At 34.4% G+C, this 19,908-nt stretch overlaps 1 protein-coding gene across 2 annotated transcripts in view; it reads right to left on the bottom strand.

Moving 5' to 3' along the window:
• Nucleotides 1-7,280: 7,280 nt before the first annotated feature.
• KLHL1 (kelch like family member 1) overlaps nucleotides 7,281-19,908 on the bottom strand; it is a 355,150-nt gene continuing 342,522 nt past the window's right edge. For both annotated transcript variants that reach the window (XM_042957768.1, XM_042957762.1), the window contains 2 exons: nucleotides 13,615-13,786; nucleotides 7,281-7,360 (listed from right to left, as the gene is read on the bottom strand). In XM_042957768.1, the coding sequence (XP_042813702.1) occupies nucleotides 7,301-7,360; nucleotides 13,615-13,786 (232 nt within the window). In that variant the 3' untranslated portion in view covers nucleotides 7,281-7,300. The remainder of the gene's footprint in view (nucleotides 7,361-13,614; nucleotides 13,787-19,908) is intronic.

The following is a 19,908-nucleotide window of genomic DNA, read 5'->3' on the forward strand; positions in this document are numbered from 1 at the left end:
ATCCAAGGCAGAGAAATTAGCGGTATTGAAACAAGAAAGGAAATTTATTTCAGCGAGGCCGACATCAGGAAGACTAGCGTCTCAAAGACTGTCTCCAAAATTCTGAAAATACTTCCAGGTTTATATAAGGAAAATGTGAGGCAGAAGTGGGTGGAAACGTGCAGGTAAACAGTGCAAGTCACGTTGATCTTTGGGAGTCAATCAGAAGTGGGATGTTGCTGGTTCAGGGCAAGCTTGCTTGAGGGGATTGTATGGGTTGGCATCAGGGGATGCTTTGCCCTCAGAGTCTTTCATGAGTCAAGAGACCACATGGAAAGAAGAACCCAGCTAGAATGAGGTCAAAATGGAGGTAGCTGAAGTCCTCTTTCACTGAGGGGACCATCTCTTTGATATGTAATTATCATGGAAGACAACAGTCCTATCTCCTAGTTCCTGAAGGAAGGTAGGGGCCTAACTTCAGTGGGATGCTTGGTCCAGGTTGCAAAATTACCTGCTGTCATAAAGTTTGAGAAGTGTTCCTCCCTACCCCCCAGATAAAGCTAATTAACACAGATGCTTATCCCAATTACCCAGTAAAATTAGGTGAACTATGTGTGACAAATGGTTCTATCTAGTCTTTTTTTTTTTAATGTTTGTATTTATTTTTGAGACAGAGAGAGAGCACGAGAGGGGGAGGGGCAGAGAGAGAGGGAAACACAGAATCAGAAGCAGGCTCTAGGCTCTGAGCTGTCAGCACAGAGCCTGATGCATGGCTCGAACTCATCAACCACGAGATCATGACCTGAGCTGATCTGATGCTCATCTGACTGAGCCACCCACAGGTCCCTATCTAGTCTTCTTATTTGAGAACTACTGTTTGTCTTTTTGCTTTTCTAATTTATTTTTATTTTTTTAATCTTTATTTATTTTTGAGAGACAGAGCATGAGTGGGGGAGGGGCAGAGAGAGAGGGAGACACAGAATCCAAAGCAGATTCAAGGCTCTGAGCTGTTAGCACGGAGTCCAATGTGGGGCTCAAATGCATGAACTGGGAGATCATGACCTGAGCCAAAGTCAGATTGTCAACCAACGGAGCCACCCAGGTACCCCAAAAAATACTGTTTATCTTGAAAATATGTGGTAACTGAGGCAAGGGAAACCAAAGCAAAAATAAACTATTGAGATTTCATCAAAATAAAAAGCTCTGCCCAACAAAAGAAACAAGAAAATTGAAAGGCAACCTACAGAATGGGAGAAGATATTTGCAAATGACATATCCGATAAAGGGTTAGCATCCAAAATATAGAAAAAAAATTATAAAACTCAACACCCAAAAAACAAATAATCCACTTAAAAATGTGCAAAAGACATGAACAGACATTTCTCCAAAGAAGACATGCAGAGGAGATGAGAAGACAGACACATGAAGAGATGTTCATCATCGCTTACCATCACAGAAATGCAAATCAAAACTACAATGAGCTATCGACTCACACCTGTCAGAATGGCTAAAATCAACAAGAGAAGAAACAACAGGTGTTGGTGAGGATGTGGAGACAAAAGAACACTCATGACTACTGGTGGGAATGCAAACTGGCCCAGCCACTGTGTAAACTAATTTGGAAGTTCCTCAAAAAGTTAAAAATAGAATTAGCCTATGGTCCAGCAACTGCACTACCGGGTCTTTACCCAAAGAATACAAAACACTAATTCAAAGGGATACATGCACCACTATGTTTATATCAGCATTATTGACAATAGCCAAATTATAGAAGCATCCACTGATTGATGAATGGATAGAGAAGAGGGGGTATCTGCATACACAATGAAATTCAGCCACAAAAGGAATGAAATCTTGCCATTTGCAATGACATGGATGGAGCTTGAGAGTATACTAAGCAAAATAAGTCAGAAAAAGACAAATACCATATGATTTTACTCATATGTGGAATTTTAGAAACAAAACAAATGAGCCACGGGGACAATAAAAAGAGAGAGAGAGAGAGGCAAACTAAGAGACAGACTGTTAACTATAAGAACAAACTGATGGTTACCAGAGGGGAGGTGGATGAGGGCATGGCTTAAATAGTGCTGGGGATTAAGGAGTGCACTTTTGATGAGCACCACATGATGTATAGAAGAGATGAATCACTGTATTATTGTACACCTGGAACTAATATAACACTGTATGTTAATGAATTTAAAAAAAGAATTTACTCTAGAGGGATAAAAAACAATATACAAAATTTGTATGTCACAAAATATTAATTTTCCATATGAGACAACCATAGTCCTTAAGATGATACAATTCTAGGCCTTTTCAAATTATCTAGTAGTGTAATAGTGGAATATTTATAGGAAGAAGTCCTGTTAAACCTATGTAGGAAACAATAAAGTTGCCTTACAGAGGAAGAAAAATAATTTTTCCTTTATCTTTCTAGGCTCTTGGCTGAGAGTCCCCTGTAAAAAGAGAGATTAACAGGAGAAAAACAGAAGTTTAATAATCTATACACCTCCTGTACATGGGAGATACCTAGGAAAAGTGACTAACTCACCAAAATGACCCAACGTACCACCTTAAATACCATCACCAGGAAAAGATAAAAGATGCTGGGGGTGGGAGCCAGTTATGGGAGGCTATCAAGTAAAGCATAGCAAACAAGGGTAAGGTTTTTAGGCAGATTTAGGTTGTTGCCTTCTTCGTTATGAGTTTGGGGATACCTGGGTGCCTCACTTGGTTAAATGTTCAGCTCTTGAGCAAGGATGGGGCTCTTGACTTTGGCTCAGGTCATGATCTCATGGTTCCTGAGTTCAAGCTCTGCATCTGGCTCTGCACTGGTAGTGTGGAGCCTGCTTGGGATTCTCTATATCCTTCCTCTCTGCCACTGCCCCACTTGCATACTCTGTCTCTCTCTCTTTCTCAAAATGAATAAACTTTAATAAAAAGGTTTCTAGGGGCACCTGGGTGGCTCAGTTACTTAAGCGTCAGACCCTTGATTTTGGCTCAGGTCATGCCCTCATGCTTGTGGGATTGGGGCCCACATCAAGCCCTGCTTGGGATTCTCTCTGTCCTTCTCTGTCTTTCTGTCTCTCAAAATAAATAAATAAAAACTAAAAAAAAAAATTTGACATCTTCAGTCATCCTCCTCTTTTAGTTATAGAGATGGAAACATTCTTACAAGTGGAAATTTCCCCTATACATGTAAATGTCCCTTAATGGAAAATTATTTTATACTCAATTTTCAGAGCTTTTCCTCTTTCTGTTGTTTCTTTAAAAATAACCAGCTCAAGGGGTACCTGGGTGGCTCAGTCTAAGCATCCTACTTTGGCTCAGGCCATGATCTCACTGTGAGTTCCAGCCCTGCATCAGGCTCTGTGCCAACAGCTCAGAGCCTGGAGCCTGCTTTGGATTCTGTGTCTCCCTCCCTCTCTCTGCACCTCCCCCGCTCATTCTCTGTCTCTCTCTCTCTCTCAAAAATAAAATAAAAACATAAAAAAATAAAAAAAAACCAGCTCAAGCTAATCCTTATGCCAAAGAGGCAAATTCTCCTCCCCTTCATGCCTAAAATATTAATTTTGATTCTCATTCCTCCTATTATTATATTGTAATTTTCCTCTCTTTTGAAATATTAAAAACACTATGACCAGGTTTAGCAAATGACATAGACATGTTTATTATTATTATTTTTTGAAGTTTACGTATTTCTTTATTTTGAGGAAGAGAGAGGGAGATAGTGCTTAGTAGGGGCAGAGAGAGAAGGAGAGAGAGAGAATCCTAAGCAGGCTCCATGTTATCAGCACAAAGCTAGATGTGGGGCTCGATCCCAGGAACTGTAACATCATGACCTGAGCTGAGATACAAAGTCTGACGCTTAACCAACTGAGCCACCCAGTTGCCCTGACATGGACATGTTTAAAAGAAGAATTTCCCAAAGCCACAAAACCTTAAATTTGTTATAGAAACATTTTAACCTAGAAATATAAGACCATAGATATTTCAATATTACATTTTAGCCTATGTGTAAATGTTAATGTTTTTAGGGTTATTATTCATCACAGGTTTTAGCTGACTGGTTGCAAATTTTAATTTCATACATAGACTTGCTGGTTTATTCAAAAAATAATATTATGTAATTAATAATTTAAATGCTTTATACTCTTTGACTAGCCAATATTTTTCAGGAGATTGCACTAATGCTTCTATTCTTATTCAGTCTCCTGTTCCAGTATTTAGGAGAAACTTACAAATGTCATCTCTTTGATTTTATTTTAACTGTAAGATTGATTGCATTTTATTGGCTTTTAATGTGCAACATAAAAAAATTCAGTACCGCCATGTTTGGAGATTTGGATGTGATTGCATACTTTATAAAGAATTTTGAACCATATTATGTATTCATATTCTCATTAATAGTCATCATTAAAATTGAAAATACTTGCAGAATATTCTAATACTTCATTGTGCTATTTATAAAAATGTTACACTTCAGGGATACCAATGTAATAAAAACATGGAATGGTATCTTGGAAAAACTAGCCTCATAGATGCTATTTTCTATACTTTCTTTATTTAAATATGCTTTATTAGCTAATTTTTTAAAAATGATTTTAATGTTTATTTTTGAGAGAGACAGAGTATGAGTGGGCAGGGGCAGAGAGTGAGGGAGACACAGAATCCGAGGCAAGCTCCAGGCTCTGAGCTGTCAGCACAGAGCCCAACACAGGGCTTGAACTCACCAACTGTGAGATCATGACCTGAGCCGAAGTTGGACTCTCAACCAACTGAGCCACCCAGATGCCCCGAATGCTTTATTAATTCAAAGAGCCAAATAGTGAATCCTATTAGCAAAAATTTTACCTCAAGTGGCAATCGTTAGCAGAACTGATTTATCAATTGACAGAGTCAAGTTTCGAATCCTGGACTGGAGTCTTGGCAGAGTAGGTAATAAGTGCTGGGACTTATTTAGTATGTGACCTTGGAGGACAATTTCCTTTTCAGCAAATTGGCACAATTAAATCCATTCTCCCTATTTCATATAGGCTTATCAGTTCATCATCCAAAGTGCTGTTCAATGTCATCATTTGATCAATTACTGTATACACTTACTCTGCAATATAAGCAGTAGCATAGGCTAATGTGATCTATATATAGAAAGTAGATGGTTGATGTAGCAAGTTTGCTTCAGGAAAATTCCTTATCAGGAAAAAATATAGTAAAAATCTTGATTCATCAAATTTTAAATATGACCACCAAAAAACTTTAGTGGTTAAAAAATAGACATACCTACTTTATCTTCTCCTCTATTCTTTAATTTCAAAGCTAAGTTGTCTATTTTAGCTGGCTAATATTCTCTGTATGTTCTATGTCTTGGAGAAAATATGTGGGAAGAAGAAACTAAATGTACTTAATGCTACTAAACTATACACTTAGAAATGGTGAAGATGATAAATTTCATGCTATGCATTTTTTTACCTGCAATTTTTAAAAATCATTGATACTTCCTCCTGTCTTATACTTCTAGTGGCATAATTTTTCTGAGGTAAAATGTGACCAATAAATTTGATCAAATGTATATGTTGGGAAAATTTAGATTTCCTAATATTTCCTTTATACAAACTATCAATATTTTCCTTGGTTATTAGATTTCAAACATTTTTCTCCATCTGGCAATAAAAATCAATCCCATGGCTTACTCTGACTAAAAGAGGATTTTTCTTTTCACCTTTTCTAGATCCTGCACAATTATCAGCACTCATTATGTGATGTGTGTTTTGTAGGCATTATTTCTAACTACCTCAACTGAGTGACTACAAAAGAAAGCAATAATTAAAGACTGTATTTGATGTCAGTGTAATGTTTAAAAGGAAATAAACATTTTGAGAGAGACACATACTCCTTGATTATTTTGAAAACTCAAGCAATAAAAATGCCCTATCTCTACAGTATACCTTATCAATTTTTTTATTTTTATTTTTTGAAATTTATTCATTTTTGAGGGGGGGAGGGGCAGAAAGAGAGACACACACAGAATCCAAAGCAGGCTCCAGGTTCCAAGCTGTCAGCAGAGAGCCCAACGCAGGGTTGGAACTCATGAACTGTGATGTGAGATCATGACCTGAGCCAAAGTCAGATGCTTAGCTGACTGAGCCGCCCAGGTGCCCCAGCCTTATCAGTTTTTCACTCAGATTTGAATTAAAATTTATTGAAGAAAGATACAGTGATAAAAGCAAATTTTCTATCATTTATTAATTATATTTAAAATTTACATGAATCTATTAAGGACAATGTGTAATGTTTCCACTTTATGCTTTAAACAATTACAAACATTTGGCATAAAATAATGTGCATATCAATGTAACAAGTTTGAAAAATGGGGAATGAGAATCTGGAGTCTGCCCTCCTTCTAACAATGATCATTAATACTCCAAATGAATGGATCATAGATTTCTCCCTCAAAATTCTAAGTTGTTTTTGTTTTTTTTTAATGAACAAATTTCTAAAGGACTTGAACATGCAATGATATATATAACATTCAGAGTAACTAGCTTCCATGCTTACACTGAACTCAACATAAGGCAAAAGCCCATAATTGTACTGATTCTTTGGCTCAGTGTGTTCAAAAAACAAAGCAATGTGGTAAGCCTAATGAAAACAATCCTTTGTGTTTGCCAGCTTCAGATTGCTAATACGGCTGCAACAAATTTCAACCATCCACTCTGATGATATAGCAGTTTTGATTAGCAGAACAGTTTGTTTTCTGAATGCAAGAGACAGGCATGAATCTGTTTCTCTAATTGTTCTCATAGTTGAGAAAATGAGGAAGAAGCGTGTTTGTTTTAATAAAATATCATTCTGCCTCCTGGAATGACCACAACTGATTAGGAAAATAGTAAACCAATCAGGTTCTGTCAGACGAAATATCATGTCTTTGACTTCTTTGATATTGCCACAAACTAATAAAACAATTGAATGAGTTGTAGTCATGAAATTATCCGTGTCACAAATATTGGTCTCTCCTCTTAATTGCTCAAGAAAAACAAGCCTTTGGTAACTTTAGTTATTGTATTCTACAATACAAAACAAATTACCAATAACCATTCCTGAACTAACTAATATACGGCCAGACATTGTTTCACAGCAGTTTGATGTTTTTTTTTTATTCTTATAATTCTTTTTGATAGTCTACCTCTTTTGACATCAGTAGGTAAATCTACAGAAATCCTTGTTCTTGAAGAATTTTCATCTCAGGAAATTCTCATTCTTGCTCTCTGTTATAAAAATAACCACTCCAGCAAATAAAATCTCTCCAAATAAAAATAAGTCAAGGTTGCTTGATGACTACCACACAGGCACCTGCTCTCCCGATATTCAAAGAAGCCATCTGTTGAAAAAGATGAAACACAACTTAAGACAATTTTTACTGTCATAGAATAGTATACAAATTGTAATATATTTAAAACACTCATATGTGTTAAAATCATAAATACATGTGCTTCTATTTTCCCCATTTAGCCACAAGTAGTACAATAAAAATGGAAACAATGAAAATGGCATTTACAAAAGAGCAAAAATTTGCATATTGAAGTTGTTAAAACCTGCAGTCATTTATGGGATTTTTAATACAAGTAATAAGATATTTAATGATTTTTAGTGACATAAAGATACTATAGAAAAGTTTCCAACGAAGATTTATTTCTGGGCTTGCATGGACACATTTCTGACAATACTTCATAGTGGTATCTTGGAATATATTTCAGATCAAATAGCTATTACACTTATTGAAATAATTTTGAAGTTATTTCCCCAGATAGTCTACTGAATTAAATGTGTTATTCATTCATTCTAAACAGAGACATACGATGAAGTAACTTCAATATTTTGTCATAAACAAGCCATAATTACAATTTCTATAGTGCTTATTAAAAAAATTCTACCGTATGATAGTCATCAAAATGAGAATTGAGATGTTTTTAATAATCCTGAATATGAAACTGGCTAGAAATATATTAAAAACAATAATTTTTACACTTTGTAATGAAAATTTATTCCATAGAGGTAAGTCAAGAGTTGAATAATTTGAGCATTTTGATATGAAAGATTTTCATTACAGTTTTCTAAGAATAATTTATGCACATAAAAATATCAGAGTAGGCTAGAAATTACAGGATATTATCCCAAACTGAGAAGAAAGTGAATAAAATGTAAGAAATAAAACAGCTAAGAGAAAAATAATCTCAGATCACATATATTATTGATTGAGAAAGGATATGGTTTCACTCTCTAATATGAAAATCACCACCCATATCTACAGTTCTGTTAAATGTACTTACTGTTACCTGCCGTCCCTTTGCAGAGTTAACACATATGCACACGTGTGCACGCACACACACACACACACACACAAGCACACAGAGCAACTTCCTATGTGATAATTTTTTATTCCTTTCATTCGTATTAAGAATAATTTTTATAGATCACCACATCATCTTTATAATCCTATCATGTATTGTTATTTTTGTGATAGGTATGTGAATGGAATGTCAGGGAACAATATATAAAGCAACGTATACAAACTGAAATGTATCTCACTCCAAAATGCACATACTTTCCATTGCCCCTCTTTTTAAAGTATTGTTTCATATCAAAGTCATCTAACGAACTTTTACAAAGTATATTTGCTCATGCCCTACCACTCAATAGGAATGGGATGAATATTGGGTACTTGTATTTTTGAAAACTTTCCCAAATACCCTCCAATGTTCATTCAATACTGAGAAATGCTGTGCATAGTTTCTAGAAAAAGTATAACATGAATAGCTTCACTTTATATCTACATCTACATCTCCCTACATGCATGAGTGTGTTTATAAAAATAAATCTCTGCACTTTGCAAAAATGTGTTGTTCCTCCTGTGATTCCTGTGCCAGTTAATGACACCACTCTCAAGTTACTCAAGATAGACACCTAGGGTACATCCACAACCTTTAGTTTTACCTCATCAACCCTACATCTGAATAATCATCAAGTCCTATAAGTATCTCTCCATCCAACCTAATTATACCTATTCCTGTCAGTTCACATTACAATTTTACCTTGAGTGTGAAGCATTGCAGTATGCCACCCCAGGATATGCCACTTTGGCATATTGATTATTTTGAATTAAAGGTACTTCAGAGATGATTGGTACAGAAAGGACTTGCTGACCCTCCTTGGTCCCACTGAAAGAGGGAGATAAATCTCCCATGTGAAAGGTAACCTCCCTGTACCAGGACACTAGAAGGTATCCTTATCACCAGAGATAGGGAATTTAGAGCCAAGAATGCTATATAAGTAAACTTTGTTACTTCTTCACCAATTTACTACCACAAGCTCAAATCCCTTGTCAGTTCACAAATTTATCATTTTGTTGAAAAAGAATACAGCTTCCTGCTTTGGTCACTTCTTTGACTCTCATATTTTTACGGGGTTCCCATACATACAAAATTAATTTTTTATCCCATTCATCCATCTTATATTAATTTAATTATGAGACCAACCAAATAACCTAGAAGGAGTAAAGAAAGGTTTCCACCCCTACAGTGGATTGGTAAAATAACCTCCTAACAGATTTCTCTGAATCTAATCTTGCTTTCTCCTGTTTTTCACATCCTATCAAGTGCAATTATTTTAGAACGGAATTCTGATTATTTACTTCCCTGCTTAAAATTCATTAACTCCCATTCAGCCTTATATTAAAGTCAAGATTCTAAAAACATGGCTTCTGGCCCTGCCTCATATAGACCCTGTTTATGTCTCCAAACTCCTTGCTCACCACTTTATTTTTGGCCAGTACAACATGTTACATGTTCTTCCTGCAATTCTTTTCAAATTCTGTTTCTCAAACCAAACCATTCCCCATATTTTTATCTGACTATTAGCTACCTGTCAGGCCTCATTCTACATGCCATTTCCTGAAGGAAGATTTCTCTACCCAATACACTTAAATTCTATCATATTGCTAAGTATTTCCCTTACCACAGAATTTATCATGCTATTTTGAGCATTAATATATTCTCCATAAATACATTTAAATACTTAAGAGATCTTTTGTCCTTTTCCCCCTTGCTCTAACTTTGTATTATATATATATAATTATTTATAATTTTATAAATATTTTATTTTATAAATATTTATAAATAAATATTTATAATTATTTATAATTTATAAAAAATAAATATATATAAATAATAATTATATATATATATATAATATATATATATATAAATTAATTAATTTTTATTTATTTTTTAAACCTGCTACGTTCTCCCTCCAGGGTTGCACCTTCAACCCTAGAATGACAACCTAGAAAAGTTGGCCACAGAAACAATTATAAAAAAGAAACTGAGAATGTAGATATTTCACCAGGTTCCGTTGGAACTTATTCTCTACAGTAGTCCCCTCTTGAAGGGGGAATATGTTCTAAGACCTCTAGAGGATGCTTGAAACCATGGATAGTACCAAACACATGTTTTACTGTTTTTCTCCTGTACATACAGACCTATGATAAGGTTTAATTAACACATTAAGTACCATAAGAGATGAACAATAATAGCTAATAATAAAATAAAACAATACTAATAATATACTATAATAAAAGTTTCGTGAATGTGTTCTCTCTCTCAAAATATCTTGTGCTGTACTCACCCTTCCTCTTGTGATGATGTGAGATGATAAAATGCTTATGTAATGAGATGAAATGAGGCGAATGATGTCGGCATTGTTACATAACATTAGGCTACAACTAACCTTCTGACAATACATCAGGAGGAGGATCACCTGCTCCCAAACTACAGCAGCCCATTGTTAACTGAAGCCAGGAAAAGCAGAAGTGCAGATAAGGGGATACTACCATATATCTATTGTGTGTAAACAAACTAAACTCATACACAACAGAACTGAGTTGCAACAGTAATATTCAACTAATTTATTTAAGAAATATTCACATTGTCTCTTACTCCATGCCAGCAATTTTGCTAGTCTTCGGGGAGATGATAGTAAATCACACACTATCTTTATAGTTATGGGTGGGTAAAACATAACAGCACTATGACAATGTGCCAAGACAACACATGAAAGGGTGATTTTACCCATACCAGGGGAAATGGAAGAAAGTTCTCTTTTTATGTCTTGAAGCACACATATTGTTTTTTTCAAATAAAACAGAAGAAATAAACCCAGTGTTAAATGACAAAGTCAAATTTATTAAAACACACACACACACACGTACATATGTATACAGGTATGCATGTATTCTCGGTAAAACTATCTAAGACATGAATCTGGAAACTGATCCCTAATCTATTAACATTATTTATAATTAGCTAGCTTAGGAAGTGTTCCAAATATACATTCTTCGATATTTTAATATAGTTTGTTTATTTACTCTAATGCTCAGCCATTTGGGGACGCCAATGATAAATAGGATAACATACTGGTTTTGTCCATTTATGGGGTAAATGGAGGGAAAGTAACAGGCATTGTCCAGCACATATGGGATTTTTTTGCCAGGGACGTAGAATCCTGAAAATTTTCAAAGTGATTTTGTGTGTGTCTGCTATCTTAAAAATATAAATAATGAAAATATATAGACATAAAATCTTAGAGTAATTTAAGTGCTTTACAATTAATGTTTATTGTACTTAAACAAAGTTGTTGTAAAACATTTTTGTAAAGCTGTTATAAACCATTTTAAATACCACCTTCCTGTTTGTAAGTTGTTATATGATCCAAAACACAGCACAATAAAATACAGATGAGGGAAAATAGTCTTCAGGAGAATTTTACCTATTATTACTACACAGATTATTTTGATTTTAATTTCAGAAGAATGATAAGCAAAATGGCTCATTATTATAAACATGAAATGAAGATTACATTCTATCATTGATATGCCTGTAAACTTCCTTTATTTGATGTTCATTTGTGAAAGTGGCACATTTTAAATATGTATCATTGAACTGGTACATTTCCTTGGCAAATCAACAATCATTAATCCATGCAGTGTCTCCTTTGTAAACACTAGGGAATCAGAAGGAGGATAGGTTAAAATATATCCTCTAAAAACTTAGTGCAATAATTACAAACTGCTTTTATATTTGCTGCTCTTTGGATAGGAAATGATTCTTTTTTTAGAATTAAAGTGAAACACAGAAAATCACATGACCTAGTTTTCCAAAATTTTCCCTTCTTTCCTTCATTCTGCCTTCTTTTTTTCCTTCTTAGCCAAATTCATTTATCTCCTGTGAAATCAAAGGATTTTCTCTTAGGGAAGGGTATGATCCATAAGGCAGTCTGGACATTCGGAATTTAGTTTTGTACTTCAGATTCAGCCTATTTCAATATTGTGATTGAACATATCGAAATTGGCACAATCAAGGAAGTTATATATCTTTAAAAGTAAGTATCTTTAAAAGAAATTTACTTCAATCAGTGTTCAAGTTCTTCAGATAAACTTTGTTCAATTTCTGCAACCCCTCCCCCCTTAAAAAAATGGAACCCTCCATCCACTGAGGAATATTAGGAGATGAGGTTCTTATTCTGCTTCAACTCAATAAGACCTTTGAATCTCATTGCATCCATTGATGGAAATGGTTTGTTTATTGGAATGGTATCTTGCTTCTAAGTTTCTGATAAAGGGGAGGAATAATAGAAGCACTGAGAAATTTGGAGTAGAAAGTAATAAAATACAGGGACACAAGTCTTAGAATATATCCATTCCCTCCGTTAAAAGAGAGGTCATAGTAGTTATACTGAATAAGGGGTTTTCCATTATAATTTGGTTGCACTGCCCTTATTTTCCCCCAGCACCCACACATGCAACACAAATCCTCAGCTATGTGACCAGACAGGGAGCTGCCTTATTCTAGCATTATCCTGAGTCTCTAACTACAGTGTACTGTATATCAAGGGATAGCACCTCACTTATGATCAGCTAATTATTTCACTGAATCTTCCTGACCAAAGTGATTGTCTGGGAGTGAGCACTTTCTACATGACAGATCATTTAGAGCCCTTTGCTGTTTGTTTCTTTGTTTTGTTGTTGTTTTGTTTTGTTTTTTAATTAAAAAGCAGGTGTTTTGTTTTTGTTTTTGTTTTCTGTTTTTGGTTGTGAGGATTGCTACTTGGGGTTTCTAGCATCTCCACTCCATGGTAAATGTTCTCTGCAGTCGGTAACAGTGGGCCTAATAAAGGGAGTAAAGCAAAAATGGGAGGCAGGAAGTTGATTTCTGTAGCTTTCCATCTTCTTATTCCAGCTATCTCTAAAACCAAATATACTAAAGTTAGGATTTTGTGAACCAATATATTCCACTTTGATTTTTTTTTGTTTCAGCTAATTAAAATTCAGTTACTGTTCATTGTTATTACTTATAACAAAGTGGAAATCCCATTGAAGCATGAATATCACATTTTAATATGAATTTTATTAATTATAAAATACGTAAGAGAAAAGTACACAAAAACATGTGATTTAGTGAACTTTTTACAAAATGAACATGAAAATGGGCTAAATCAATCACTTGGGGTTCAAGGAAATTTAGAACGAAGTAAATGAAGTAAATTCTTGTATTTGAAGTATTATGCTGGCAATACTCTTACCTGTGTCCACTCATTTGTTTGTGGATCATAGGATTCCATAGTGTTGAGGTATGTCTGCCCATCATAGCCACCAACGGCATATAATCTGTCACCAAGGAGACAGACTCCAACAGCATCTCTGGGCATACTCAAAGGAGCCACCATGGTCCATGTGTCTGTTTTGGGATCATATCTAAAATGTAAGGAAAATAGGACATAGCATATCCTAACCACATTCAACTTTGAGTATGTGAAAAATACTCTTTCAAGAGCACACCAGGAAAATCAAAACTGCGTTTTTTCTAAAAGCTCAATCATTTGAGCAGATGTTCAAGAGTTAATATCCACAATGTCTGGCTTTCTAAACTTTAAGGTGTTTAAAAAATATACATAGACTCTTAGTTGGATGCACAGTCACTTAGTAGAAAAATTTGCATCATGATTTCTCTCCAAGGGAGTCGGATATGTAAGCCACTATTTTCCACTGTAGAATGAGGTTCTGTCAAACAAACATAAGCAAAATGCTATGGTAATGATACAGAAATAATGGTTAAAAATCTGGGAGAATTATGGAATTCCCCCACAGTTGAAGTCTCCTTTAAATCAGGTCTGAAAGTGTAACCTAACTTTTCTAGAAAGAAAAGGAGAAGTTTATGCAAAAAAAAAAATCTGAAGTGCTAATGAAAATGCATGGCCAGCTTTGAGGAAAGCAGGGTTGCAGAGTGGCTAAGTTCAGGGAGGTAACAAGCAGCAGAGTGCCTGAAAGGGTAGTTTTTGATCAGCTTATGCATTGTGTGATGGGTAGGAAAGCATTCTGTGTTCTAGTAACAAAACTTGGGGAAAATAATTACAACATGAACAGAACTGTGCTTTAGTGGCTTTATTTGGGATTCACTGTAAGGGAGAGATTGGTAAATCAAGACACTGAAGCAGGGGGCCCAAGTTATCATTACTGAATTTAAACCAAAAATAATTTAATTTCCAGAAATTCTGATTTCCATACATTATATATGAATATTTCGTATTTTGAGTGGCAGAAGCCTGAAAAATACTTTGGTGAATGGACTTTACTTCAGCTAAGAAGGATTAAACCACTTCTTTGCCTTTAACCTGCACCTGCAAGGTCAGATACGGAAATGAAAAAGCTAGTACAAGCCAAGCAGAGTAAATATAAAAGAAGGGTCAAAGTTTTTTGTTTTTTTGTTTTTTTAACAGACACAGCAAACATATTTTTAGTTTGTTCTTCTACTCAAATCTTGTGTTTCACCAATTGAAACTTTCAACCCACAGACTCCTAAAACAAAGAAACAAACACAAACAAGCAAAAAAAACAAAAAACAAAAAAAAAACCCAAAAAACAAAAAAAAACCCCAAAATCCTACTATAGTTTATTGAAAACAAAGAAGGTTGTTGCAAAAGAAAAGGCTGAGAATACCCCAAAGATCTGAAATTTATATTTCTCTGTATTCATGTTATCCAAGATGCTACATGCATTTACATGCCATGGTTGGAAAGGTTGTGACAGCCAAGATAATTTACGTGAAATGAGAGACTGGTTGAATGCCTCCAAAACCAGGACCACCATGAACCATATGCTATCTAGCAAATAAAAATGTAATTTTACATGCTGTAGTTAATAAACTCAAAACATCACAAACACAGGCACCGATAGACACACATAAACACTTAATCTATGCCATCAAAATCTTATCATGAACATTTTGAAATATAAAAGATTTTTTTTAAATAAGGACAAAATTGGAACACCTGGGTGGCTCAGTCGGTTAAGCATCTGACTTCCGCTCAGGTCATAATCTCATGGTTCATTAGTTCAAGCTCCCCCCCGTCGGGCTCTGTGCTGACAACTCAGAGTCTGGAGCCTGCTCCAGATTCTGTGTCACCCTCTCTCGCTGCTCCTCCCCTGTTCATGCTCTGTCTCTCTCTCTCTCTCTCTCTCAAAAATAAATAAACATTAAAAAATTAAAAAGAAAACAAAAATAAGGACAAAAAAGAAGAAGAGGAGGAGGAAGAAGAGCAGGAGAAGGAGAAGGTAAAGGAAGAGAAGACATCTCAAGGAATGAAAATAGTAGAATCCAGAAAGTGGAACATTTTATAGGTTAGCTGACTGAATTTTCCAAAAACTCAGTAGCAAAACAAACAAAAGCCCCAGTTATAATGAATAATTAGGAAGAAGTAGCTCTTCTAAATAAATTTGACTTCAACATGAGAAAAAAATGAGTGGACCTTATTTGGATCCCCATTCAAATAGACCAACTGTTAAAAGATGAAGTATGTTGAAATTTTTAATATAGCCTGGGAATTAGATTTTAATAAGGAATCATTTAAGTTTTTATTAGTACTGATAATAGCATTGTTGTTATGTTTAAAAAAAAAAGTCCTGTTCAATTTTAGTTGTTTGTTTCAAGATGAATTTAGAAATGTTTTGAGCTAAAATGATATGTTTGAGAATTTCTTTGAAATACTTAAAAAAGAGTGAAGGGGAAAGGCTGAAACAGGAATGACACATTGGTGACAGTTGTTGAAGCTGGGTAATGAATATAGGGAAGTTTATTGTATTGTTTAGTTTTTTGTTTGTCAGGAAAGATCTGTAGTAAAAATAACCTTAGAAGTAAGAATGTATAATACACTTTAATTTCAGTGAAAAGTGAACGTTCTTTACACTTTATTCATTCTTCAGTAAAATCCAGGCTGGCTTCTGTCACAATCACTTCACCTAAATAGCTTTTTCTGAAGTCATATTTTATCCCTCATTTAATTGCTATTCAGCTCTATAGAATTTTTTTCAACTATTGTCTGCAAAGCAGACTTTGTCACTTGGCAAAAAGGCAGAAGAACTGAGAAAATAGCCAACACTAGTGTGTGAAGAAATAATAAGTTAATTTCTGAAGACTTATGAAATTTTAAGTGAAACTCAAATATTGAACAATTCTCAAATACTCACATTCCAGGGGAAAATAAGAAAATGCCAGTATGCCCTATATTTAGTACACATTTAGAAATAACATTCTATATTTAGAAATAGATGTCATATATATATATATATATATATATATATATATATATATATACTGGCATATATATACATATATACATATGTGTGTGTGTGTGTGTGTGTGTGTGTGTGTATGTGTGTGTATAAAATGTGTATATAATTTTACAAAATTCCTAAAGGGAACTTTACAAATTTAATGCATTCTAGAAATCCAGACCTTTGAATTGGATATACCTGTCTTCAGTGCTATGTAACATATTTTTTTGTAATAACAAACTTTTGATTCATATCTGGCAATGATGAAAATTTAAATTTATATATTGCAATTCAAAAATGAAATCTAACCCAAACAAAAACAATCCAACCCCTTCCTACCCATACACACACTCTCTCCTAGATATTTAGAAAGTAAATACACAAATACAAGGTTACCTACTAGTGGTTATTTTGTTTTTTACATTAAGGACTCTAAATTAATTTTTCTATATTCAGAACTCAATAGATTCACCTTTCAGCCCAGGGATATACAAAATTGTAACCCCCTAAAGTGAAATAAACAGACTTTTTTACCTTAAGAGAGGATCCACAGATGTATAACCATTTCCCAAACAATTATTAACAGTGAACTCTGTCATTGTTGGGGGTAGGGTTCACTTAGTTTTCACTAAGTTCCCCCAATTTTTTTTTTCTGGTTGTCTGTTCATTTTTTTGAAAGAGAAAAAGGTGGAGTGGGAGGGGGTTGACTGTCTTTTTGTATTTAGGCTGTCAGCCTTTCCTACATCTCACCTTGGCCTTTGTTGTCACAGTGTGAGCTCTGTATCAGGGACTCTATTAAACTTTATAGCCCTCAGGAAAGAGAAGTGCCAGCATGTAGGGGCTAAAATTGGCTATAAAATGAAAACTTGCTGAAGGCATATGAGAGTCACAGAACAAAACTTAGTGTCTCATTGAAAATCTCCATTGAAGCTTTTGAGGTACCATTAGTTTTTTAAGCCCCCCCCCTTTTTTTCACATTATTTAAGGATAAAAATTGATCTTAAAATATTAAAGGGAAACTTTTTAAGTATAAAAGCATTACCTCAGTAACCAATAAAATTAAAAATACTCATTTTCCTAAACTTGTATGACAATATTCAGCTACAAAGCAAATTAAATGACATAGAAGAGATCTGTAGCCAGGTTTGTTTGCCTGTAAAACAAAACAAAGCAAATAAGTAAAAAGAGAAATAAGAAGAGATGAGATCCATGCTACAAAAATAAACTTCTCTGAAAGAGCTTTTAGATTTCTAGGAAATGAATTATACAATCTATAGTTGAATTTTCATAAATTATTTGAATTAGGCAATCAAGTGTGACAATAATGCTGGTCAAAAATAAATAATTTCATTTTTCCTGTAAAGAAAATGAATATCTACCAGGCCTCATGAGATTTTCAAAACAGACGTACCTTGACTTCAGAAATTTTCATGACAGGAATGGAAAATAAATTAATTTTAATAAAATTAATTTTTAAAAACTTCAGAACAACTGTAAAAATGTTCCTATTAACATCCTTGCTCAGATATTTTCATACATATGCATATCTAATGGGTATTTAGGAATAGAATTTGTGGGTCAAAGAGGAGGTATATTTTGAACTGTGGTAGATACTGCCAATTGGTATTATAGAGTCTGGGCAATTTACAGTCCCACCATGAGTGTCATGAGACTTTCGGTTGCTCTCCATCTTCTCCAGCATGTGGTATTAGCTAATTTCACTTTAGCCTGTCTAGTAGGTCCTGGTATGACATTGTGACTTTAATTTGCATTTCCCTGATGACTCCAAGCGTTTTTCCCAATAGTCATTTTTTCAAGAGCTCTTCTCCCAATCTTCTGCCGACTTTTTCTAATGTTTTTAAGTTCTTTGAAAAATCATTTCTAGAATTTAATTTTTGGAAACAAAGCCTTTGTTGGTTAAATGCGTTGCAAATATTTTTCCCACTCTCTGGGGTAAATGCGTTGCAAATATTTTTCCCACTCTCTGGGGTAAATTTTTAGTCTTCATGCTATCTTTTGAGGAAGGACCTTTTTAAATATTTTTTCTTTTTGAGTAATCTCTACATGCAACATGAACCTCAAACTCATGACCTCAAGATCAAGAGTCGCATGTTCTGTTAACTGAGCCAGCCAGACCCCCTGATGAAAGGTATTTTAACAGGAATATTTGTCTTTATGAATGACTCTTTCCAGATTCAGTTTAAGTAATCTTTCACTTCCCTATAACTATAAAGATTACCCCCTCTGTTATATTATAAAAGCTTTGTTTCTTATTTACATTTAAAATGCATCCTGAATTGATTTTTGGTATGATATGAGATGGAGCTAAAACTGATTTTTTTTCCACATGAGATGTGCTCTTTTGCCTTTGCCGTAAGTCAAGATTCCTCATATGTGTGATTCTATTTCTGAACACAAATCTGTTTCACTTGTCTACTCATTTGTACTAGGCCATTACCACAATATCTTAAAGTAACTTTATTAGTTGTAACATGTAGTACTCCAAAGTTTTCTTGAGATTTGGGGTCCTTTTCATTTTTATTTAAATTATAGGATTAACTTTTCAACGTTACATCCATAATCACACTCGACAAACATTTACAATTTTTTAAATTTTTTTTAATGTTTATTTATTTTTGAGAGAGAGCGTGCACACGCCCGCACAAGTCGGGGAGGGGCAGAGACAGAGAGGGAGACACAGAATCCAAAACAGGCTCCAGGCTCTGAGCTGTCAGCACAGAGCCCAATGTGGGGCTGGAACTTGGGAACAGTAAGATAATAACCTGAGTCGAAGTAGGATGCTGAACTGACTGAGCCACCCAGTTGCTCCAACAGTTACAATTTAAATAAGGCTTGCAATGAATCCATAAAACATTTTAGAGGACAATTCTTCTGTTCCATGAATGTGGCATTTCCCTCCATTTAAGATTTTTTGAAACTTTTCTCAATATTTTATTTTCCATTTAGAGGTACTGCATGTCTATTGTAAGATTCATTGCTAGGCATTTTTTAAATTTTTTAATAGCAATTATTTATTTATTTATTTAAAGATTTTATTTTTAAGTAATTTCTACACTCAACATGAAGTTCGAACTTACAACCCTAAGATTAAGAGTCACATGCTCTAGTGACTGAGCCAGACAGGTACACCTAATGGCAACTTTTTATACATTAATTTTATTATAGTTTGCAGGTAGAAATGTAATTAATTTCATATATTGACTGAGTATATAGCAAACTTATTAACCCAATTTTTAAATCAAATA

Source organism: Panthera tigris, chromosome A1, assembly GCF_018350195.1.
Source record: "Panthera tigris isolate Pti1 chromosome A1, P.tigris_Pti1_mat1.1, whole genome shotgun sequence".
Taxonomy (NCBI): domain Eukaryota; kingdom Metazoa; phylum Chordata; class Mammalia; order Carnivora; family Felidae; genus Panthera; species Panthera tigris.